The sequence below is a fragment of the Oncorhynchus gorbuscha genome, linkage group LG04, assembly GCF_021184085.1.
Source record: "Oncorhynchus gorbuscha isolate QuinsamMale2020 ecotype Even-year linkage group LG04, OgorEven_v1.0, whole genome shotgun sequence".
Taxonomy (NCBI): Eukaryota; Metazoa; Chordata; class Actinopteri; order Salmoniformes; family Salmonidae; genus Oncorhynchus; species Oncorhynchus gorbuscha.
This window is the reverse complement of record NC_060176.1, coordinates 1,057,789-1,084,329: the sequence shown is the minus strand read 5'-3', so window position 1 is coordinate 1,084,329 and position 26,541 is coordinate 1,057,789. Positions and strand designations below refer to the sequence as shown.

Sequence of the window (26,541 nt, the reverse complement as noted above, 5' to 3'; positions counted from 1 at the left end):
AAGTGTATTTCCCTCCTCACAGGTGAATGCAGTTACAGGCTCTCTGTTTACCTCCAAAGTGCTGGAGGACCGCGCGGTGAAAGAGGAGCGGGCGGAGGAAGATAAGGAGGAGGGGGACATCGAGCCTGCTGAGTGTCCCGGGTCAGAGCAGGTGTACGACTGGAGCGCCGGGCTAGAGGATTCGGATGACTCCCTGCTCTACTTCTCTCCAGACCAGGGGAATGTGGTCTTCGCCAGTGCCATAGACGGATGGGGCTTCAGGTGGGTCCTGGGTTATATGCATTAGTGCACACCGTAGCAAAACGTTTTGCAACTGAAAACAAAAACCAGCATTTCTTATTGGACATGTTCAGGAGGTAGTCACTCCCCTTTTGGGCATGTTTGGTTCCTACTGAATATGAAGCTGGTCTTCTAAAGGTCTTGGGGGTCTGTAGCCTTGGTTCTGTTCAGAAGGGCATTATTTTGCAACAAAAAATAAATATCGCATTTCCGTAAGTGTTCAGACCCTTTACTCAGTACTTTGTTGAAGTACATTTGGCAGCTGGGCCACTCAAGGACATTGAGACTTGTCCCAAAGCCACTCCTGCGTTGTCATGGCTGTGTGATTAGGGTCGTTGTCCTGTTGGAAGTTGAACCTTCACCCCAGTCTGAGGTCCTGAGCACCCTGGAGCAGGTTTTCGTCAATGATCTCTCTGTACTTTGCTCCATTAATCTTTCCCTTAATCCTGACATCCCAACAGCATGATGCTGCCACCACCATGTTTCACCATAGGGATGGTGCCAGGTTTCCTCCAGACATGACGCTTGGCATTCAAGCCAAAAAGTTCAATCTTGGTTACATCAGATCAGAGAATCTTGTTTCGTATGGTCTGAGAGTTTTTAGGTGCCTTTTGGCAAACTCCAAGCTGGCTGTCATGTGCCTCTTACTGTGGAGAGGCTTCCGTCTGGTCACTCTACCATAAAGGCCTGATTGGTGGAGTGCTGCAGAGATGGTTGTCCATCTGGAAGGTTCTCCCATCTCCACAGAGGAGCTCTGTCAGAGTGACCATCGGGTTCTTGGTCAATTCCCTGACCAAGGCCCTTCTTCCTCAATTACTCAGTTTGTCCTGCGGCCAGCTCTAGGAAGAGTCTTGGTGGTTCCAAACTTCTTCCATTTAAGAATGATGGAAACCACTGTGTTCTTGGGGACCTTCAATGCTTGGGGACCTTCCCCAGATCTGTGCCTCGACACAATCCTGTCTCGGCGCTCTACGGACAATTCCTTCGACCACATGGCTTGGTTTTTGTCTCTGACAAGCACTGTCAACTGTGAGACCTTATATAGACATATGTATGCCATTCCATATCATGTCCAATCAATTTAATTTACCACAGCTGGACTCCAATCAAGTTGTAGAAACATCTCAAGGATGTTGGCTACACGATGCATCTGAGCTTAATTTTGAGTCTCATAGTTAAGGGTCTGAATACTTATATAAATAAGGTATTTTGGTTGTACATTTATTTGTTTTATACATTTGCACACATTTCTAAAAACCTCTTGTCACTTTGGCATTATGGTGTATTATGTGGAGATTAATGAGAATTGTAATTTAAAAAATCAATTTTAGAATAAGGCTGTAACCTAACAAACAATGTGTCTGAAACATTGCACTGTATGTGGAAACCATCAATACATGTCTTGGGAGTTGGTCAGGTATTTGGTTATTGTTGAAATGTCCACTAGGTGGCGCTTTTGCCTTATCTTTCAGAGAAGGAAAAGGGTATAATTCTGCATGACTGCAATTGATGTAGAATTCTAAATAACCAGCTGAGTAGGAAGAGGACTTTAGCTCTTGTTCACATAACAGTCAAAACATCTCAAACTCAATGTAATGATATTTCAGCCTAGCCAGCCTGCACATTCCTATGTCCCTCAAATCAGGTCAGTGCTCTGCTAGCAAGGTGTTTAATGTTCTCCCCCATGCTACAGAGCAGTCACATAGTAACTACTAAAGACAGACTAGATTATGCATTATAGTCATTAGTGTGTCTGTTTTTATACAGCTGTGTACACAAGGACATAGATACCTTGTTTTGAGGGCAGCTGTGGCTCTAGGATCTATGAAAATAACCAATGAAGTCACTGTTATTCAGTGGAAGCCAAGTGTTTTACAAGCGGTGTTGACCGACACCCATTCAAGTGACGCATTGCTAATTTCTTGTCTAAAAAGCTCTGTTTTGACAACTCAAAAACACATCACTGAGAATTACAAACAGGCATAGATTTCAAATGTTCAGTGCAGGCTATTGTCAGTAAAGGCCTCTGTAGAACTACAATCTAGAACAAAGAGGCTGAAGCATAATGGAGAGGGAATATCAATCAATCACTGTGGTGTTTAGCTTTTCTGTCATTGGTATTTTCCAGCGTTAGCAGCTTTGTGTGTTTTCTTGTAGTATCCAGCAGTTTGCCCAGATCCACAGCCAGAGGATGGGCATCAGGGCTGAGGTGCTCCTGAAGACTCTCTGGGGAGACTTCTACCTCAACGCTAAAGCCAAGAAGATCATGAAGGGAGCTCACGTAAGACCAATGCTAACGTTCTACCACAGTAATGAATGCTAAGAGTAGCGTCCCGAATAGCACCTTATTCCCTTTATAGTGCACTACTTTTGACCAAGGCCCACAGTGTTCAACAGTAGTGCACTATATAGGGAATTTGGGACAGTGGCTGTCTCCAAAATCTGCCTTCTACTTACTAAAACTTCATACTGTGTGCTAATCATACCACATACTATTAAGAACAGAATGTTTAGTAAAAACGTATGCAGTAAGCAACAAATGTCAACATACTATGCTCATCATACTGAGGCTTCATCTGATGCACAATTGGTTTGTTCCCTGCCATTTGTTCATTTTTGTCATCTTATCTGATTATCAGCTGTTGTCAAACACATGTGGGTCTGAAAGGAGCATTCTGTTCCTCAATACTGTGCAGCGAATTCTTCTTGATGAAATGAGTATGACATCCTGGCATTAAAATCATACTAAGTTTTCAACATTTCAGAGTACTGTTTTAAAACACAAGTATGGGTATTTGGACAGGCCCACGGACTAAGTGTTGCAGCTGTATGGGGCTAATGGGTTCCACGTTATACTACTAAAGCCGCTCTGTTGCAGACTCCCACTCAGAACCACACTAGCTTCTGACCCTTCTGGCTGCATTAGCCGTTAGCCTTCAGCGCTAGCTAGTAGACAGTACGGAGAGGGCAGCACAATATCCCTAAGTTATAGTGCTGTTTGTTACGTGTTGGCCCTTGAATTGTCCTTATGTTCATTATTAACATCCAGTAGGGACCTTTATTTTGAGCATTTGTAATTTGTTGTGTTCATTTGGTCGTGCAGTGGGACTCTGGGAGAGACTAGCATAATGAACATGCATTACACACAGACCGTCACATTCTCAGACTGTTCCAATATCTAATCAGTCATTAGACGGATCAATATAATGTTTCCTCCACTATAAAACAGAGTAGACTCATCCACACACAGTCCAACCTTCAGTCTGTCCCATTGATTTTCAGTCCATAGAAAGTGGATAATAAAGCTTTTAGTGTAGCCAGTAGCAGCCCTCTCAGAGAGATGAAGGCACCATATTCCCTCTATAGTCCACTACCTTTGTCCAGGGCCCATAGGGAATAGAATGCTTGCTTTGAGTGCTACAGAGGTTTGACTTCGTATGATATATTTCAGCTCTTGTTCTACATTCGGTGACACAGGGTCGTATTTGGATTGGAGCACTTTTAGAAAGCGAGTCGTTTTACAGAACTGGAGCTGAGAGGCTGGACGGGTTGACCTATGCGCTGGTGTGTGTGTGTGTGTGCGTACATGACTGTGTTCACTCAGTGCACTTGGTGAGAAACACAGCACAGTGTGTGCCTCTTCAGAGCTTTCATAACCCACACAGCAGCCTATTTGTTGGAACAGCCAGCTATTAACGCCAGTACACCATGTCTGTAGTGCACTATATACAGGGTAGGGTGCAATTTGTTGGAACAGCCAGCTATTAATGCCAGTACACCATGTCTGTAGTGCACTATATACAGGGTAGGGTGCTATTTGTTGGAACAGCCAGCTATTAATCCCAGTACACCATGTCTGTAGTGCACTATATACAGGGTAGGGTGCTATTTGTTGGAACAGCCAGCTATTAATGCCAGTACACCATGTCTGTAGTGCACTATATACAGGGTAGGGTGCTATTTGTTGGAACAGCCAGCTGTTAATGCCAGTACACCATGTCTGTAGTGCACTATATACAGGGTAGGGTGCTATTTGTTGGAACAGCCAGCTATTAATCCCAGTACACCATGTCTGTAGTGCACTATATACAGGGTAGGGTGCTATTTGTTGGAACAGCCAGCTATTAATGCCAGTACGCCATGTCTGTAGTGCACTATATACAGGGTAGGGTGCTATTTGTTGGAACAGCCAGCTATTAATGCCAGTACACCATGTCTGTAGTGCACTATATACAGGGTAGGGTGCTATTTGTTGGAACAGCCAGCTATTAATCCCAGTACACCATGTCTGTAGTGCACTATATACAGGGTAGGGTGCTATTTGTTGGAACAGCCAGCTATTAATGCCAGTACACCATGTCTGTAGTGCACTATATACAGGGTAGGGTGCTATTTGTTGGAACAGCCAGCTATTAACGCCAGTACACCATGTCTGTAGTGCACTATATACAGGGTAGGGTGCTATTTGTTGGAACAGCCAGCTATTAACGCCAGTACACCATGTCTGTAGTGCACTATATACAGGGTAGGGAGCTATTTGTTGGAACAGCCAGCTATTAATGCCAGTACACCATGTCTGTAGTGCACTATATACAGGGTAGGGTGCTATTTGTTGGAACAGCCAGCTATTAATGCCAGTACACCATGTCTGTAGTGCACTATATACAGGGTAGGGTGCTATTTGTTGGAACAGCCAGCTATTAATGCCAGTACACCATGTCTGTAGTGCACTATATACAGGGTAGGGAGCTATTTGTTGGAACAGCCAGCTATTAATGCCAGTACACAATGTCTGTAGTGCACTATATACAGGGTAGGGTGCTATTTGTTGGAACAGCCAGCTATTAATGCCAGTACACCATGTCTGTAGTGCACTATATACAGGGTAGGGTGCTACTTGTTGGAACAGCCAGCTATTAATGCCAGTACACCATGTCTGTAGTGCACTATATACAGGGTAGGGTGCTATTTGTTGGAACAGCCAGCTATTAATGCCAGTACACCATGTCTGTAGTGCACTATATACAGGGTAGGGTGCTATTTGTTGGAACAGCCAGCTATTAATGCCAGTACACCATGTCTGTAGTGCACTATATACAGGGTAGGGTGCTATTTGTTGGAACAGCCAGCTATTAATGCCAGTACACCATGTCTGTAGTGCACTATATACAGGGTAGGGTGCTATTTGTTGGAACAGCCAGCTATTAATGCCAGTACACCATGTCTGTAGTGCACTATATACAGGGTAGGGTGCTATTTGTTGGAACAGCCAGCTATTAATGCCAGTACACCATGTCTGTAGTGCACTATATACAGGGTAGTGCTATTTGTTGGAACAGCCAGCTATTAATGCCAGTACACCATGTCTGTAGTGCACTATATACAGGGTAGGGTGCTATTTGTTGGAACAGCCAGCTATTAACACCAGTACACCATGTCTGTAGTGCACTATATACAGGGTAGGGTGCTATTTGTTGGAACAGCCAGCTATTAACACCAGTACACCATGTCTGTAGTGCACTATATACAGGGTAGGGTGCTATTTGTTGGAACAGCCAGCTATTAATGCCAGTACACCATGTCTGTAGTGCACTATATACAGGGTAGGGTGCTATTTGTTGGAACAGCCAGCTATTAATGCCAGTACACCATGTCTGTAGTGCACTATATACAGGGTAGGGTGCTATTTGTTGGAACAGCCAGCTATTAACGCCAGTACACCATGTCTGTAGTGCACTATATACAGGGTAGGGTGCTATTTGTTGGAACAGCCAGCTATTAATGCCAGTACACCATGTCTGTAGTGCACTATATACAGGGTAGGGTGCTATTTGTTGGAACAGCCAGCTATTAATGCCAGTACACCATGTCTGTAGTGCACTATATACAGGGTAGGGTGCTATTTGTTGGAACAGCCAGCTATTAATGCCAGTACACCATGTCTGTAGTGCACTATATACAGGGTAGGGTGCTATTTGTTGGAACAGCCAGCTATTAATGCCAGTACACCATGTCTGTAGTGCACTATATACAGGGTAGGGTGCTATTTGTTGGAACAGCCAGCTATTAATGCCAGTACACCATGTCTGTAGTGCACTATATACAGGGTAGGGTGCTATTTGTTGGAACAGCCAGCTATTAATGCCAGTACACCATGTCTGTAGTGCACTATATACAGGGTAGGGTGCTATTTGTTGGAACAGCCAGCTATTAATGCCAGTACACCATGTCTGTAGTGCACTATATACAGGGTAGGGTGCTATTTGTGATGCATCCATAGTGCATAAATCCAATCAATGATTCTCCATCTAGATAAGAACTAGCAATGGTTTGACTGTTTCTGAAAGATCCATTTTCTCACTCTTTCTTCCTCTTCCTGTAATTCTCTCTCCAGGCCAAAGGAAAGAAGCCTCTGTTTGTTCAGCTTGTCCTGGACAACATATGGAGTTTATATGACGCTGTTGTTACCAGACGGTAAGGGATCTCTGAAGATGTGATCTCTATGCTGTCATGGTTCCTTGCAGCACCTTTGTTAAATGTTGAAGTGTGTATGAAGATGGAATGCTTTTGAGATGTGAATGATGACGTACGTGTGCTCTCTCTCCTCTCAGAGACAAGGAGAAGATAGAGAAGATGATGATGTCACTAGGTGTTAAGGTGATGACCAGAGACTCGCGTCACTCCGACCCCAAAGTCCTCCTCTCTGCCATCTGCAGCCAGTGGCTTCCCGTCTCACAGGCTGTGCTGTGTATCCTACCTCTCTCTCTGTGTGTGTGTGTGTGTGTGTGTGTGTGTGTGTGTGTGTGTGTGTGTGTGTGTGTGTGTGTGTGTGTGTGTGTGTGTGTGTGTGTGTGTGTGTGCGCGCTCCTTAACCCTGTGCCCCAGTCATGGTGTGTGATAAGCTGCCCAGTCCGTTGGACATGACCTCTGAGAGAATAGAGAGACTGATGAGTGTGGGAGCACGCAGGTTCCACTCACTACCCCTGCAGACCCAGGAACTGAAGACCGGTGAGACACACACACTGCAGTTGCAGAAAAGTTGTCTTGGTCTGCTGTATGTGGGTGGTTCAGTGTGTGGGGGAAGATGATGTGTGTGAGCTCTTCCACAGCCCACCTGGCATATTCTGCTTTTACAAAGGCATTTCTGTATCCTGTGAAGGTGTTAGTTTAGCAGACCTGCTAGTCGTTTCCTCCCTCCACCCAGCCCCAGTTCAAGGCTTTCTTCTTTCCCAGACCGCCTGGCTATGGAGAGGAGAGTTGGCAGGGCTGGTCTCTTTCCAGCTCTCACCTCATGTTAACAAGATCCGTGTTGCTTTTAATGCACGAAACAGATGAAATGTTTTTAACAAAATATGAAAAATGGATACATTCAGGTAGTACAGATCACCGTACCTCCAGATTTGACTACCTTGTTTAATGGATAATAAATTATATTCATATATCAATAAATTGCCAGGGAAGCTGTTTGGTGTCTTCACTTGGGAACAAACAGAAGCTAAATGGGCCAAAATGGGCAGGGTTCTAGCTAAATTAGTCCAATAAGAAACACGTTTTTTTGTTACGGTGTGCACTACTGAACATGTCCTAGGTGCCTTTAGAGCTTGGGCTAAAACGAGAGGCAATGTTTGAACATGTTCATGACAACCTCTATAGTATCTGGGTGGGTAAGGAGTAATACAGTATCTCTGTTGAGAACAGAGACTTTCCTCCATTTAACAGGCACATTTAAGCAAGAATGGAATATTATTTACTTTGAGTCAAGCTGTTAAATCCTATATTTTACAGAGTTTATACTGTGGTTTCTGTATACTGTGGTACTTGGTTCTCTTATTGAATTCTAACTATATGCTCAGTAACCTTGTCCTGTGTGTTCCCAGCCTTCATGCAGTGTTCCAGTGATGACACAGCCCCTGTCATTGTGTTTGTGTCCAAGATGTTTATGGTGGAAGCCAAGGCCCTGCCTCAGAACAAACAGAGGTAAGTGTGTGTATGGTCCTGGACATCATGCAGTGTTCCAGTGATGACACAGCCCCTGTCATTGTGTTTGTGTCCAAGATGTTTATGGTGGAAGCCAAGGCCCTGCCTCAGAACAAACAGAGGTAAGTGTGTGTATGGTCCTGGACATCATGCAGTGTTCCAGTGATGACACAGCCCCTGTCATTGTGTTTGTGTCCAAGATGTTTATGGTGGAAGCCAAGGCCCTGCCTCAGAACAAACAGAGGTAAGTGTGTGTATGGTCCTGGACATCATGCAGTGTTCCAGTGATGACACAGCCCCTGTCATTGTGTTTGTGTCCAAGATGTTTATGGTGGAAGCCAAGGCCCTGCCTCAGAACAAACAGAGGTAAGTGTGTGTATGGTCCTGGACATCATGCAGAGGTACAGAAAGTGAGTGTGACTGTAGGAACGACACTAGATGGCACTCTTGTCTATGGGTTTCATGTTGTGTATGTGTGTGTGTGTGTGTGTGTGTGTGTGTGTGTGTGTATATATGTACACTATTGGTCAAAAGTTTGTACACACTTACTCATTGAAGTGTTTTTGTCTTTATTTGTACTTTTTTCTACATTGTAGAATAATAGTGAAGAGATCAAAACTATGAAATAACACATGGAATCATGTAGTAACCAGAAAAGTGTTAACCTCTAGGGTACATAAGACTGTAGCGTCCCACCTCTTCAACAGCCAGTGAAACTGCAGGGCGCCAAATTCAAAACAATAGAAATCCCATAATTACAATTCCTCAAACATACATGTATTTTACACCATTTTAAATATACACTTGTTGTAAATCCAGCCGATTTCAAAAATGCTTTACAACGAACGCAAACCAAACAATTATGTTAGGTGAGTGCCTATTCACAGAATAACCTAGCCATTTTTCCAGCCAAAGAGAGGATTCACAAAAAGCAGAAATATAGATAAAATTAATCACTAACCTTTGATTGTCATCAGATGACACTCATAGGACTTCATGTTACACAATACATGTATGTTTTGTTCGGTAAAGTTCATATTTATATCCAAAAATCTGAGTTTACATTGGCGCCTTACGTTCAGAAGTTCCAAAACATCCTTTGATTTTGCAGAGAGCCACATCAATTTACAGGAATACTCATAATAAACATTGCTAAAAGATACAACTGTTATGCATGGAATTGTAGATGCACTTCTCCTTGATGCAACTGCTGTGTCAGATTTCAAAAAAAGCTTTACGGAAAAAGCAAAGAAACATGTCAAACGATGCAAAGAAACATGTCAAACGATGTATTGAATCAATCTTTAGGATGTTTTTAACATAAATCTTCAATAATGTTCCAACCGGAGAATTTCATTGTCTTCAGAAGTGTGATGAAACGGAGCTCCCTCTCATGTGAACGCGCATAGTCAGAGCATGATCAGCTCATGGCAGACCTTTCTCATTCCTTTCTCCTTCAGCCCCACCTCACAGTAGAAGCATCAGACAAGGTTCTAAAGACTGTTGACATCTAGTGGAAGCCTTAGGAATAGCAACATTACCAATATCTCACTGTATCTTCAATAGGGGCTGAAGTTGAAAATCGACCAACCTCAGATTTCCCACTTACTGGTTGGATTCTTATCTCAGGTTTTTGCCTGCCATATGAGTTCTGTTATACTCACAGACAACATTCAAACAGTTTTAGAAACTTCAGAGTGTTTACTATCCAAATATACTAATAATATGCATATTCTAGCTTTTATGGCTTTGTAGCCGGCCGTTTACTCTGGGCATGCTTTTCATCCGGACGTGAAAATACTACCCCCTACCCCAAAGAAGTTAAGAAAATCTAAATATTTGAGATTCTTCAAATAGCCACTCTTTGCCTTGATGAAAGCTTTGCACACTCTTGGCATTCTCTCAACCAGCTTCATGAGGTAGTCCCCTGGAATGCATTTGAATTAACAGGTGTGCCTTCTTAAATGTTAATTTGTGTCATTTCTTTCCTTCTTAAATTGTTTGAGCCAATCAGTTGTGTTGTGCCAAGGTAGGGGGTTGTACAGAAGATATCCCTATTTGGTAAAAGACCAATTCCATATTATGGCAAAAACCGCTCAAATAAGCAAAGAGAAACGACAGTCCATTTCTTTAAGACATTAAGGTCAGTCAATGTGGAACATTTCAAGAACTTTGAAAGTGCAGTTGCAAAAACCATCAAGCGCTGTGATGAAACAGGCTCTCATGAGGGCCACCACAGGAATGGAAGACCCAGAGTTACCCCTGCTGTAGAGGATGTTCATTAGAGTTACCAGCCTCAGAAATTGCAGCCCAAATAAATGCTTCACAGAGTTCAAGTAACAGACACATCTCAACATCAACTGTTGAGAGGAGACTGTGTGAATCAGGCCTTCATGGTCGAATTGCTGCAAAGAAACCACTACTAAAGGATACCAATAATAAGAAGAGACTTGCTTGGTCCAAGAAACACGAGCAATGGACATTAGACCGCTGGAATGGGTCTTTTGGTCTGGAGTCCAAATTGGAGATTTTTGATTCCAACCTCCGTGTCTTTGTGAGACGCGGTGTCGGTGAACAGACGATCTCCGCATGTGTATTTCCCACCGTGAAGCATGGAGGTGGGGGTATCATGGTGTGGGGGTGCTTTGCTGGCAACACTGATTTATTTAGAACACTTAACCTGCATGGCTTCCACAGCATTCTGCAGCGATTCACCATCCCTTCTGGTTTGCGCTTAGTGGGACTATCATTTGTTTTTCAACAGGACAATGACCCAACACACCTCCAGACTGTGTAAGGGCTATTTTATCACGGAGGAGAGTGATGACCTGCTGCATCAGATGACCCGGTCTCCACAATTACCCAAGCGGCAGAGTGAAGAAAAAGCAGCCAACAAGTGCTCAGCATATGTGGGAACTCCTTCAAGACTGTTGGTAAAACATTCCAGGTGAAGCTGGCTGAGAGAATGCCAAAGCTGTCATCAAGGCAAAGAGTGGCTATTTGAAGAATCTCAAATATAAAATATATTTTTGATTTTATTTATCACTTTTTTTGGTTACTACATGATTCCATATGTGTTATTTCATAGTTGTGACGTCTTCATTATTATTATACAATGTAGGAAATTGTAAAAATAAAGAACTCAGCTCCCCAGTGTTATTTTAATGGCCGTGGCCTGTGAAGCACGTGTTGAGGAAAATGTATTGGCAGGGTGGGTTATAAGCTTGCCTGGCTTAATAAACCAATAGAAAAGTCCCAAAACTGCAAATCCATGTGGCACTCCAGGCAGACTGAAACAAACGCTCCAAGTATTGGGAGGGATGTTTGAAGTATTTGAACCCAGGACTGGTTGTAGATATGGATAGTTGTAGGAATGACATATTATGTCACATTTTGGAAACGATTGTCTGACTTGTGATAACATTGTAGTACTATGGCGGCTTCTAACACATCATTTTGAAGGTTCCACTTAAGATGATGTGTTACGTGGTCGTTTCACCTTCCTTTGCTGAATGCACTTATTGTGTGCGTTTCCATAATAGCGTCTGCTAGGCTTAATGACCAGGATGCAAAGTGCTCCTGTGCTGTGCGGCTCCAGGAAGAGAGTGTGTCTACATCCCAAATGGCACCGTATTCCCTTCATAGTGCTCTACTTTGACCAGAGCGCTATGGGCCCTGGTTAAAAGTAGTGTGCTGAATAGGGTGCCATTTGGGATGTAGAATTAGTGTAGTCTTCTCCAGAAGCTATTGTAGTGTGTTCTCTACTGATAGCTATTACAGCATCCCCCTCAACAATAAAGTTGGATAATAGTCATGTTATAATGGGATGGTGACTGTACAAATGGCTTTGGCGGGATACAAATGGCACCCTACATAGGGCCCTACTTTTGACCAGGGCTCACTCACATAAAAAATCCTTGTGACATGTATGTATTTTTTTAATCAGCCGTTAGTGCATAGCCTAAGTTTTAGGGCGTAACTGTACGCTGGCCAAATATACACCAGTTGCCAAATGCTTTTGGGAAAAAGCTGAGGCAAAAAGTACCATAAAAGAACATTAGCCTAAAATTTGGGGAAGTGGTAAAGGAGGATGATGGCAGTGCCGGTAGTGCTGAGCGAATAACTGACCATTAGTTTTTTTTACCTCTGTTATTACGCCTAAACATTTACGCCTAAACATCGGTTCAATTACTTGAATTTCATTTAGTTTCATTTTTTTTTTGCCGAACGCAACGTTTCTCTACAGAGAAATCAAATAATTCAGGAGAGAAATCAAGTCAATAACTATGTGGGACGCTGGGCTGAAGGAAGTTGTAGTTATAATATAATAATAATAATAATATATGCCATTTAGCAGACGCTTTTATCCAAAGCGACTTACAGTCATGTGTGCATACATTCTACGTATGGGTGGTCCCGGGAATCGAACCCACTACCCTGGCGTTACAAGCGCCATGCTCTACCTTTTCATTAAGCAAATATTCAACCTAGTTCAGTGTAGAAATGTGGTAATTAACTACAATGACCATAATCCATTTTTTTTTTTTTTATGGCTCCGACAGACTGATCAGAGCGGAAGAGGTGACGCGAGAAGTTTCACTCTTGCCAAAATCTGTCCAAAATAAGCCCAATTTGTTTCTACTGGCTTATTATGGACTGAAGCTTTTCTCCTGCCTTCCTGCCTTTGTTAGGGTGGAGACATGAACACTTTCACGCCTGCTTCGTTAGGTTGGATACACAAAGACTGCATGAGAGACGAATCTACACAACGACGAGAGGGACAGAGACAGTTTGTTAAAGCATAACTTATCTACTTTGAAGAACTAGTGAAATGATTTTTTTGACAGCTCTGCAGCATATTTAAGCAGGCTAGCTAAATAGGATGCCTAAAGACAGTACAGTATGGGGAGAACAGAGAGAACGTTAGATGGTCTGGCTGGATGACTGCTATTGCCTGAGCAGAGATGAGATCATGACTTAAAGGAATTAAAAATAATACAATAAAATACAAATGAAGTAGTATACCCAACTGAAATATCTTATTTCCTAGTAATTGTCCATTTTTCTATTGATATCTACCCAGTGGTTCCCAACCTTTTTCAGTTTCTGTACCAATAACTGAATTTTGCTCTGCCAGGAGTACCCCTGAAATACCCCCTCATGTGCATTTTACCTGTAAGACCCATGGTCTCATGAGTCTTCTCAAGTACCCCTTGTGGATAGGTCATGTACCCGAGGGATCCTACAGTAGTATCAATGGTTGTGAACCACTGGTCTACCCAATGAGGACCTGACACGTGTCATTGGGATATTTTCGATATTTTGAATGGTCACTATTTTTGGTTTTGGAATTTCTGTTACAAAGCTCTAAAATCATTAATGTCATTATTTCACAATGCAAAAATATCAAAACCGAAATCATTATTTTTTTAGTAATATAACCCAACCAACCAAAAAAAAAAAGCACTACTGTAGGCTACTGTTCAGATAGATGGGTTAAATGGAATAGGAGCCTGAAGTCTGGACACTGACTGTAGGTCTGTAGCCTAATTATGTACTCCTTCCAAAATGAAGTATTTCTTGCAGTAAAATTATTTACCCAATGTACATTTTGACTCTGGAACAGGAGTGGAGAAATTTGATTTATTTCTTTATGTATTCTTGAGAGAATGAATGTGCGGTTAGGGACCGTATGTAAAGGTGCTATCTTTATCAGCATCATAAAAGCTGATAGTATTTCAACCACATAAAATATGCATCCAAGGTGAACTGAAATCCTATCATAAACATGTTGGTTAGTTTTCCCAGCTTTTAATTCCCTTAAAACCGGTCAAACTGACGTCATTTGTAGATTTTGTCTGAAAATCTTCCCGGTCCCTAAATGTCTTTGCTGCCCGAGAGAAAGAACTTAACTGACGTCAACTAGATTGAAGCATTCATTCTACTGAATCATTACATTAGTTTGGTGAGCAAGGGTTTATTTAGTTTAATTAACTGGGTGGTTCGAGCCCTGGGTGCTGATTGGCTAACAGCCCCAGTATATCAGAAAGTATGACAAAACATGCATTTTTACTGCCCTAATTACGTTGGTAACCACTTTAGAATAGCAATAAGGCACCTTGGGGGTTTGTGGTATATGGCCAATATACCACGGTTAAGGGCTGTTTCCAGGCACTCTGCAATGATTGTGCTTAAGAACAGCCCTTAGCCGTGGTATATTGGCCATATACCACACCCCCTTGTGCCTTATTGCTTAATTCTAGGGCAACAAGTAATGACAGAAGCGAAGCATGTATCTAATTATAAGTTGACGGACAAATAGCCTACCAAAATGTTGGACATTATAAGCAGAAACATAAGCCTATCTAAAAGGCCTGTCAAAAAATTGCTCTGCCATCTTTCCCTGTACAGCGCATTTTTTATATTTGTGGGTTAGGGTCGGTTGTGGGCCTCAGATTTGCACTTAGCTGGGCGGTTGCGGATGGGTTATTAGCAGGTGCAGGTGAAAAACAGGCTGACCCGTGCATCACTAACACACACACACACACACACACACACACACACACACACACACTGCATCGCTGGTAAGCATTTCACTCTAAAATCTACAGTAGTTGTATTCGGCATGTGATAAATAACATTTGATTTGACACACACACATACATCAACACACCCCCCTCTGTCTGCCAGTATTACTCCCTGTTCTATATCTGACCTGGTATGATCCTGTCGGTATTACTCCCTGTTCTCTATCTGACCTGGTATGATCCTGTCGGTATTACTCCCTGTTCTATATCTGACCTGGTATGATCCTGTCGGTATTACTCCCTGTTCTCTATCTGACCTGGTATGATCCTGTCGGTATTACTCCCTGTTCTCTATCTGACCTGGTATGATCCTGTCGGTATTACTCCCTGTTCTATATCTGACCTGGTATGATCCTGTCGGTATTACTCCCTGTTCTCTATCTGACCTGGTATGATCCTGTCGGTATTACTCCCTGTTCTATATCTGACCTGGTATGATCCTGTCGGTATTACTCCCTGTTCTCTATCTGACCTGGTATGATCCTGCCGGTATTACTCCCTGTTCTATATCTGACCTGGTATGATCCTGTCAGTATTACTCCCTGTTCTCTATCTGACGTTGTATGATCCTGTTGGTATTACTCCCTGTTCTATATCTGACCTGGTATGATCCTGTCGGTATTACTCCCTGTTCTCTATCTGACCTGGTATGATCCTGTCGGTATTACTCCCTGTTCTCTATCTGACCTGGTATGATCCTGTCGGTATTACTCCCTGTTCTCTATCTGACCTGGTATGATCCTGTTGGTATTACTCCCTGTTCTCTATCTGACCTGGTATGATCCTGCCAGTATTACTCCCTGTTCTCTATCTGACCTGGTATGATCCTGTCGGTATTACTCCCTGTTCTATATCTGACCTGGTATGATCCTGTCGGTATTACTCCCTGTTCTATATCTGACCTGGTATGATCCTGTCGGTATTACTCCCTGTTCTATATCTGACCTGGTATGATCCTGTCGGTATTACTCCCTGTTCTATATCTGACCTGGTATGATCCTGGTATGATCCTGTCGGTATTACTCCCTGTTCTATATCTGACCTGGTATGATCCTGTCGGTATTACTCCCTGTTCTATATCTGACCTGGTATGATCCTGCCAGTATTACTCCCTGTTCTATATCTGACCTGGTATGATCCTGTCAGTATTACTCCCTGTTCTCTATCTGACGTTGTATGATCCTGTTGGTATTACTCCCTGTTCTATATCTGACCTGGTATGATCCTGTCGGTATTACTCCCTGTTCTATATCTGACCTGGTATGATCCTGTCGGTATTACTCCCTGTTCTATATCTGACCTGGTATGATCCTGTCGGTATTACTCCCTGTTCTATATCTGACCTGGTATGATCCTCAGTGTCTGTATGCCTTAGGTCTGTGGAGTAGAAAGAAGCCCCCTTGGCAGGCTGTAGTCGATGAACAGCATTCTAACATAGGTATTCCTCTTGTCCAGATGGGTTAGGGCAGTGTGGTTGCGATTGCGTCGTCTGTGGTCCTATTGGGGCGGTAAGCAAATTGGAGTGTGTCTAGGGTGTCAGGTAGGGTGGAGTTGATATGTTCCTTGACTAGTCTCTCAAAGCACTTCATGATGACAGAAGTGAGTGCTACGGGCGGTAGTGGTTTAGCTCAGTTACCTTAGCTTTTTTGGGAACAGGAACAATGGCGGCCCTCTTGAAGCATGTGGGAACAGCAGACTGGGATAAGGATTGATTGAATATGTCCGTAAACACACCGGCCAGCTGGTTTGCGCATGCTCTGAGGACGTCGCTTTGGATAAAAGCGTCTGCTAAATGGCTATTATTATTATTATTATTAGGACGTGGCTGGGGATGCCGTCTGGGCCTGCTGCCTTGCGAGGGTTAACACGTTTAAATGTTTTACTCGTGTCGGCTGCAGTGAAGGAAAGTCCGCAGGTTTTGGTAGCGGGCGGTGTCAGTGGCACTGTATTGTCCTCAAAGCGAGCAAAGAAGTTGTTTATTCTGTCTGGGTTTTCTTTTTGTAATCTGTGATTGACTGTAGACCCTGACACATACCTCTTGTGTCTGAGCCATTGAATTGCGACTCTACTTTGTCTCTATTGACGCTTACTTTGTTTGATTGCTTTGCGGAGGGAATAGCTATACTGTTTGTATTCGGTCATGTTTCAGGTCACCTTGCCCTGATTTTAAAAGCAGTGATTCGCGCTTTCAGTTTTGCTCGAATGCTGCCATCAATCCACGGTTTCTGGTTTGGGAATTTTGTAATAGCTGCTGTGGGTACGCCGATGCACTTGCAAATAAACTCGCTCACCGAATCAGCATGTTCTTCAATGTTGTTGTTTGACGCAATGCGGAACATATCCCAGTCCACGTGATCGAAGCAATCTTGAAGCATGGAATCAGATTGGTCGGACCAGCGTTGAACAGACCTGAGCGCGGGAGCTTCCTGTTTTAGTCTCTGTCTATAGGCAGGGAGCAACAAAATGGAGTCGTGGTCAGCTTTTCCGAAAGGAAGGCGAGGGAGGGCCTTATATGCGTCGCGGAAGTTAGAATAACAATGATCCAGGGTTTTACCAGCCCTGGTAGCACAATCGATATGCTGATAGAATTTAGGGAGTCTTGTTTTCAGATTAGCCTTGTTAAAATCCCCAGCTACAATGAATGTAGCCTCAGGATATGTGGTTTCCAGTTTACATAGAGTCAAATGAAGTTCGTTCAGGTCCATCGATGTGTCTGCTTGGGGGGGAATATATGTGGCTGTGATTATAATCGAAGAGAATTCTCTTGGTAGATAATGCCGACAACATTTGATTGTGAGGAATTCTAAGTCAGGTGAACAGAAGGACTTGAGCAGGAGGTTTCCACCTCATTTTTTGGGCAGTGTGCACATAGCCTGTCTTCTCTTGAGAGCCAGGTCTGCCTACGACGGCCTTTCTCAATAGCAGGGCTATGCTCACTGAGTCTGTACATAGCATTCCTTAAGTTTGGGACAGTCACAGTGGTCAGGTATTCTGCCACTGTGCACTCTCTGTTTAGGGCCAAATAGCGTTCTAGTTTGCTCTGTTTTTTTGTTAATTCTTTCCAATGTGTCAAGTAATTATTTGTTTATTTCTCATGATTTGGTTGGTTCTAATTGTGTTGCTGATTTTGGGCTCTGTGGGGTGTGTTTGTGAACAGAGGACCAGCTTGCTTAGAGGACTCTTCTCCAGGTTCATCTCCCTGTAGGTGATGGCTTTGTTATGGAATGTTTGGGAATCACTTCCTTTTAGGTGGTTGTAGAATTTCATTGCTCTTTTCTAGAAATTTTATAATTAGCGGGTATCGGCCTTCGCCTGCTCTGCATGTATTATTTGGTGTTTTACATTGTACACGGAGGATATTTTTCCTCTCCATTCACTTAACCCCCACAGGTTGCTCTCTTTGTCACTCACTCACTCACTCACTCACTCACTCACTCACTCACTCACTCACTCACTCACTCACTCACTCACTCACTCACTCACTCACTCACTCACTCACTCACTCACTCACTCACTTCCTCCTCTCCTCTGTCACGGTATCAACCTGTAATGGCTGATTCTACCATTACACTGAGAGAAAGGAGAGCGAGAGAGACCTAACTAGCCTGTATTAGTTCAGCGAGAGATAGAAAGGGGGAGAGTGAAGGATATTAGTGAAGAGGAAGCATGCCATCCCACACACAGTATGCTACAGTAGAAAAGGCCTGGCCACCATCAGCCTAATGATCCAGCCAGGACCCCTTCCTTCCCCTGATGGCTGCCACCTGCTGCAGTAGCACACACACGCTGCTGGCAGATCCCAGGCCACCCATGGACTAGTTGGGGACAATTACTGTACATACCACAGATTTTCTCTCATCAGATCCATACCTTGTCAGCCCAGACATATCATTGGCCACCCATGGACTAGTAGGACCATTGAAACTACATACCATAGCCTCTCATCTGATTATTATTATTTATTTATTTTCTCTATACTGTATCACTTCAGGCATATCTGTGGCTAGCATGGGTCATTAAAGCTGTGCATATCACTTCAGGCGTATCTCTGATCCTATTTTAGCACTCCTACTCTGAGACACTTGCTAAATACAGGCCCAGAGTTGTAACCTGATCAGGAAAACTCCTGGACACAGCATCTGTGTCTTGTTTCTCTTGACACGAATTTGGGACAGATCTAGGATCAGCTTCCCCTCTTCCTTTCCTAACCTTAACCATTAGTGTGGGAAACTGACCATAGATTGGCATCTAGGGGAAACTTCATCCTAGACTGTTCATACTGGAGCTCCATTGAGCCAGCCTGACCTAGATCTTTGTGTACATGCTACATAAGTAAAACTATGCATAATCCTGTTCCGTTTACTTCACTGACTGTTTTGCCATCTTAACGGCTTACAATCTTTCTGGATGTCTTCTAAATAGCAACTTATTCCCTATATAGTGCACTGCTTTTGACCAGAGTCCTATGGGCTAAGATCTGCCTTCTCTGCAAAGGAAAACATACCTTATTCAATGGCCTCTACAATCATCTGTGTCCCAAATGGCACCTATTCCCTATGTACAGTACCAGTCAAAGGTTTGGACACACTTACTCATTCAAGGGTTTTTCTTTATTTGTACTAGTTTCTACATTGTAGAATAATAGTGAAGACATCAACTATGAAATAACACATGGAATCATGTAGTAAACAAAAAACTGTTAAACAAATCAAAATATATCATTTTTTAGATTCTTCAAAGTAGCCCCCCTTTGCCTTGATGACAGCTTTACACACTCTTGGCATTCTGTCAACCAGCTTCACCTGAAATGCTTTTCCAACAGTCTTGAAGAGTTCCCACATATACTGATCACTCGTTGGCTGCTTTTCCTTCACTCTGCGGTCCAACTCATCCCATCTCAACTGGGTTGAGGTCGGGTGATTGTGGAGGCCAGGGCATCTGATGCAACACTCCATCACTTTCCTTCTTGGTTAACAAGCCCTTACACAGCCTGTTTCTTTGGAATGAGTAGGTGTGTCCAAACGTTTAACTGGTACTGTATATAGCGATCTACTTTTGACTGGGGCTGTTTGGTGTGTTGTATAGTGCCCAATACAAATATCAGGTTTATTATATGTTTATGAGTAGTCTGTTGCAGATGGTACATGTTTGTGTTTTACATGAATAGCCTTCAATGCAGACACTTTGAACAATTTCCTTTTGGCTGTTTTAGATACTACAGTAGATACTAAATTTCCCTTCTCGGTTCAACTTAAGGGGCTTTATTCGCATGTTAACATTGCCAAAGCATATGAAATAGATAATAAACAAAAGTGAAATAAACCATATAAAATGTACACTCAAAGTTCCAAAATAGACATATGACATTTGAAATGTACAGTGTTGTAACGATGTGAAAATAGTACACAAGGGAAAATGAATAAACATAAATATGGGTTGTGTTTACAATGGTGTTTGTTCTTCACTGGTTGCCCTTTTCTTGTGGCAACAGGTCACAAATCTTGCTGTTGTGATGGCACGCTGGTATTTCACCCAATAGAAATGGGAGTTTATCAAAATTTGATTCGTTTTTGAATTCTTTGTGGGTCTGTAATCTGAGGGAAATATGTCTCTATAATATGGGCATACATTGGGCAGGAGGTTAGGAAGTGCAACTCAGTTTCCACCTCATTTTATGGGCAATGTGCACATAGCCTGTCTTCTTGAGAGCCATGTTTGCCTACGGTGGCCTTTCTCAGTAGCAAGACTATGTTCACTGAGTCTGTACATAGTCAAAGCTTTCCTTCATTTTGTGTCAGTCACAGTGGTCTCTCTCTCTGTTTCTCTTTCTGAATCAGCTTCAGGGGGTTCCTGGCTGACACTCCTACATGCCTCCACATCTATGGTTATGCTTTGTTACCATGGCACCCACCATCAATTTAGGTCTCAGTAGTAGTTCTGAGACTGCTCGTAGGAGTGAGAGGGCAACCTCTCTGTTTCTACCTCTCTCTACACCCCGTTCTGTCTCTCTCCCTCTCTCGCCCCTTCCTTTCTGACTCTCTCTCCATCTGTCTGTGTCTCTCTCCACAAACAGTCTTGACCTGGTGTTTTAAATGTCCTCACATCTGATTGGCTGGTGATGTCAGTGGGTTTTATTAATGGCTCTTGGCAGTTGCTCGGCAGAATACACACACTGGCATGCACACAGCCACACACTAAAACATCCCTCTCTCATTAACAGTATGAGGAACCTAGATGTTCTGTTTCTTTTTATCAAAGCAGCAGTCGTTCTGTATGTTTTAATTATTTATAAGAGATAGCAAAACATCTATAACAGAACTTGGAAAGAGTTTCATCATGGAACAACAAGACTGTTGAGTTAACAAATGAATCAGTGAACAAAAGAGTGAAACCAATGTGTTCTGTGTTCAAGTCCTGTAGAATCCTGCAAGTGGGATGAAAGCAGAATTCTAAGTTTATCAAGTGAGAATTCTCAAACAAATGTGACCCAAACGTTTTTTGATCTCAGCAACACAATAGCACGTGCAGCAAAGACTAAGAAGCAGAGTCAGACTTCAACCAACCATCCAAAGCGTTCCAGTATGGATGAAGGCGTTCCAGCCTTCCAGTATGGTATGATGCTGATGAAGACGGTTTCACGAACAGCTTTAGTATCAATATCGTCTCATTTTCCACATATTTAAAACAGATATATATCACACACACACACACACAACCAGCTTATAACACACTTAAAAGGCTTGTGGTTTTGAGAGAATCCTACTTTAACGTTGAGAAGCTTGCGAAGCCATGACTTTATAACCGCTGCAACGGAGGCCAGAGACCACAACGCATGGCTTTCCCATTATTGCCCATGAGCGACTGATTTGACCTCATCAAGAAAAACACGGCAGCTCTGCTGTGGTCGCTTTGTTAAAGAATGTAGCTACGCAGTACGCTTATGAATGCAACGGGTTGGAATTGTTGAACTTGGAGGAAATCAGTGAATCTCGGGTGAAATGGAATATGAGGGGGATGAGCGTGTGCAGTGCACGCAGGTATGTGTGTTGTTCGAAAGAGTGTGTGTGTGGGGTGACAAATTGCAGGAGACACACGTCACACTAAAAACAGAAGTCAGTGGTTAGCAGCATTCCACAAGTAGTCCTTCAGTACAATACATTGTTCCATTTCCCCCATGTTGCGGTCTTCATGGCAAGCCTGTATTCGTTTAGGCCTGTTTCTGTCTAATTTATACAAAACGTAATCAACCATACCCCCCCCACCCCCCTTATAGTCTTTGTGAATCAGCAGAGCTTGTTTTATTGTTTATTATGTCCCAAATGGCACCCTATTCCCTGTGGGCCCAGGTCAAAAGTAGTGCACTATATAGGGAATGGGGTGCCATTTGGGACGGACCCTAAATTATGGGATAGTTTAAGCGGTCGGTCGTCAAGGAGCTGAACTTGTGTGGATGGCCACTACTGTCAATCATGGCTTCCAGCTGTATCAATGTAGTCACTTTGAAGCTCTCTCACACACACACACACACACACACACACCACTCACCGCAATGACTCTGCAGTTTGCCATTTCAAACGACACACCCACGTGCCTTGAGTTTGTGGTGGCCAGAGCAATTTTTGAGTAATTGTTATTCTGTTTTTCCAGCTTGGCCCGGAGACACCACCTATGTTGTCATAATTGGTCAAATTTAACCTTTGCATATTTTCCATCGCCGGTAGGTAATTAGAACATAGTTTCTCAGTGAGGGAAGTTAGCAGCACAAATAACCATCATGCGATGACGGGACTTGGTAGGATGAGGTACGAACCTGACCTCTTGACTCCACGCTGCATCCCAAATGGCACCCTATTGCCTAGTGCACTACTTTTGACCAGAGCCCTGGTCCCATACCATTCAAACGCTGTCTGGACACACCATGTGGACACACATACAGTACCAGTAAAACATTTGGACACCTACTCATTCAAGGGTTTTTCTTTATTTTTACTATTTTCTACATTGTAGAATAATAGTCAAGACATCAAAACTATGAACTAACACATGGAATCATAAAGTAACTCAAGTGTTCAACAAATCAAAATATATATTCTTCAAAGTAGCCACACTTTGCCTTGATGACAGCTTATCACATTCTTGGCATTCTCTCCAGCTTCATGAGGAATGCTTTTCCAACATTCTTGAAGGAGTTCTCACATATGCTGAGCACTTTTTGGCTGCTTTTCCTTCACTTTGGGGTCCAACTCATCCTAAACCATCTCAATTGGGTTGAGGTCGGGTGATTGTGGAGGCCAGGTTATCTGATGCAGATCTCCATCACTCTCCTTCTTGGTCAAATAGCCCTTACACAGCCTGAAAGTGTGTGTTGGGTCATTGTCCTGTTGAAAAACAAATGATAGTCCCACTAAGCGCAAACCAGGTGGGATGGCGTATCGCTACAGAATGCTGTGGTAGCCATGCTGGTTAAGTGTGCCTTGAATTCTAAATAAATCACAGACCGTGTCATCAGCAAAGCACCCCCACACCATGATACCCCCTCCTCCATGCTTCACAGTGGGAACCACACATGCGGAGATCATCCGTTCACCTACTCTGCGTCTCACAAAGACACAGCGGTTGGAATCAAAAATCTCCAATTTGGACGAACGGACAGATTTTCACTGGTCTAATGTCCATTGCTCGTGTTTCTTGGCCCAACCAAGTCTCTTCTTCTTATTGGTATCCTTTAGTAATGGTTTATTTGCAGCAATTCGATCATGAAGGCCTGATTCACGCAGTCTCCTCTGAACAGTTGATGTTGAGATGTGTCTGTTACTTGAACTCGGTGAAGCATTTATTTGGGCTACAATCTGAGGCTGGTAACTATGATGAACTTATCCTCTGCATCAGAGGTAACTCTGGGTCTTCCATTCCTATGATGGTCCTCATGAGAGCCAGTTAACTCTAATGAACTTATCCTCTGCATCAGAGGTAACTCTGGGTCTTCCATTCCTGTGGGGTCCTCATGAGAGACAGTTAACTCTAATGAACTTATCCTCTGCATCAGAGGTAACTCTGGGTCTTCCATTCCTGTGGCGTCCTCATGAGAGACAGTTAACTCTAATGAACTTATCCTCTGCATCAGAGGTAACTCTGGGTCTTCCATTCCTGTGGCGATCTTCATGAGAGCCAGTTTCATCACAGCGCTTGATGGTTTTTGCGACTGCCCTTAACTTTCGCATTGACTAACCTTCATGTCTTAAAGTAATGATGTACTGTCATTTCTCTTTGCTTATTTGGGCTGTTCTTGACATGGTATGGACTTGGTCTTTTACCAAATAGGATATATTCTGTATACCACCCCTACCTTCTCACAACACAACAGATTGCCTCAAACGCATTAAGAAGGACATCAATTCAATTCTATTCCGCAACAAAGCCTCCTTCACTCACGCCGCCAAACTTACCCTAGTAAAACTGACTATCCTACCGATCCTCGACTTCAGCGATGTCATCTACAAAATTGCTTCCAACACTCTACTCAGCAAACTAGATGCAGTTTATCACAGTGCCATCCGTTTTGTCACTAAAGCACCTTATACCACCCACCACTGCGACTTGTATGCTCTAGTCGGCTGGCTCTCGCTACATATTCGTCACCAGACCCACTGGCTCCAGGTCATCTACAAGTCCATGCTAGGTAAAGCTCCGCCTTATCTCAGTTCACTGGTCACGATGGCAACACCCATCCGTAGCACGCGCTCCAGCAGCTGTATCTCACTGATCATCCCTAAAGCCAATGCCTCATTTGGCCGCCTTTCATTCCAGTTCTCTGCTGCCTGTGACTGGAACGAATTGCAAAAATCGCTGAAGCTGGAGACTTTTATCTCACTCACCAACTTCAAACATCTGCTATCTGAGCAGCTAACCGATCGCTGCAGCTGTACATAGTCTATCGGCAAATAGCCCACCCATTTTTACCTACCTCATCCCCATACTGTTTTTATTTATTTACTTTTCTGCTCTTTTGCACACCAATATCTCTACCTGTACATGACCATCTGATCATTTATCACTCCAGTGTTAATCTGCAAAATTGTAATTATTCGCCTACATCCTCATGCCCTTTGCCCACAATGTATATAGACTCCCCCCTTTTTTTTCTACTGTGTTATTGACTTGTCAATTTTTTACTCCATGTGTAACTCTGTGTTGTCTGTTCCACATTTTGTTACGTTACAGCCTTATTCCCCCCCCCCCTCATCAGTCTACACACAATACCGCATAACGACAAAAGAAAAACAGGTTTTTAGAAACTTTTGCAACTGTATTTAATATAAAAAACTGATATTTACATTTACATTTAAGTCATTTAGCAGACGCTCTTATCCAGAGCGACTTACAAATTGGATATCACATTTACATTAGTGTTCAGAGACTTTACTCAGTACTTAGTTGAAGCACCTTTGGCAGCGATTACAGCCTTGACTATTTTTGGGTATGACGCTACAAGCTTGTCACACTTGTATTTGGGGAGTGTCTCACATTCTTCTCTGCAGATACTCTCAAGCTCAGGTTGTGTAGGGAGTGTCGCTGCACATATATTTTCAGATCTCTCCAGAGATATTCGATAGGGTTCAAGTCCGGGCTCTGACTGGGTCACTCAAGGACATTCAGAGAATTCTCCTGAAGCCACTCCTGTGTTGTCTTGGTTATGTGCTTAGGGTCCTTGTCCTGTTGGATGGTGAACCTTTGCCCCAGAGGTCCTGAGCAATCTGGAGCATGTTAGCATCTATGATCTCTCTGTACTTTGCTCTATTCATCTTTCTCTCTATCCTGACTAGTATCCTAGTCCCTGCCCCTGAAAAACATCCCCACAGCATGATGCTGCCACCACCATGCTTCACCGTAGGGATGGTGCCATGTTTCCTCCAGACGTGACGCTTGGCATTTAGGCCAAAGAGTTCAGTCTTGGTTTCAGAGAATCTTGTTCAGTCTTGGACCAGAGAATCTTGTTTGTCATGGTCTGAGAGTCGTGCTGTCATGTGTCTTTTACTGAGGAATGGCTTCCGTCTGGCCACTGTACCATAAAGGTTGGTGGAGTGCTGCAGAGCTGGTTGTCCTTCTGGAAGGTTCTTCCATCACCACAGAGGAACTCTGGAGTGCTTTAAGTGTGACTATTGGGTTCTTGGTCACCTCCCTGACCAAGGCCCTTCTCTCCCAGTTGCTCAGTTTAGCCAGGCAGCGAGCTCTGGGAAGAGTCTTGGTGATTCCAAACTTCTTCTATTTAAGAATGATTGAGGCCACTGTGTTCTTGGACTTTCAATCCTGTAAAAAATGTTTGTGTACCCTTCCCCAGTTCTGTGCCTCAACACAATCTTGTCTCGGAGCTCGACAGACAATTAATTCGACCTCATGGCCTGGTTTTTGCTCTGACTTGCATTGTCAACTGTGAGACCTTATATAGACAGGTGTGTGCCTTTCCAAATCATGTCCAATCAATTGAATTTACCACAGGTGGACTCCAAGTTGTAGATACATCTCTAGGATGATCAGTGGAAACAGGATGCAACTGAGCTCAATTTCGAGTCTCATAGCAAAGGGTCTGTATACTTATGTAAATAAGGTATTTCTGTTTTTTATTTTTACATTTGAAAATATTTGTACAAACCTTTTTTTGCTTTATCACTATGGGGTATTTTGTGTAGATTTGATGAGG

The 26,541-nt window shown here is 43.2% G+C and overlaps 1 protein-coding gene across 1 annotated transcript in view; it reads left to right on the top strand.

The window, feature by feature from the left end:
• Positions 1 to 26,541, top strand: part of efl1 (elongation factor like GTPase 1) — a 98,108-nt gene that overhangs the window by 2,616 nt on the left and 68,951 nt on the right. Inside the window, exons 7-12 of the mRNA XM_046345520.1 lie at positions 23 to 261; positions 2,437 to 2,560; positions 6,674 to 6,753; positions 6,891 to 7,027; positions 7,165 to 7,287; positions 8,157 to 8,256. Of these exons, the coding sequence (XP_046201476.1) occupies positions 23 to 261; positions 2,437 to 2,560; positions 6,674 to 6,753; positions 6,891 to 7,027; positions 7,165 to 7,287; positions 8,157 to 8,256 (803 nt within the window). The remainder of the gene's footprint in view (positions 1 to 22; positions 262 to 2,436; positions 2,561 to 6,673; positions 6,754 to 6,890; positions 7,028 to 7,164; positions 7,288 to 8,156; positions 8,257 to 26,541) is intronic.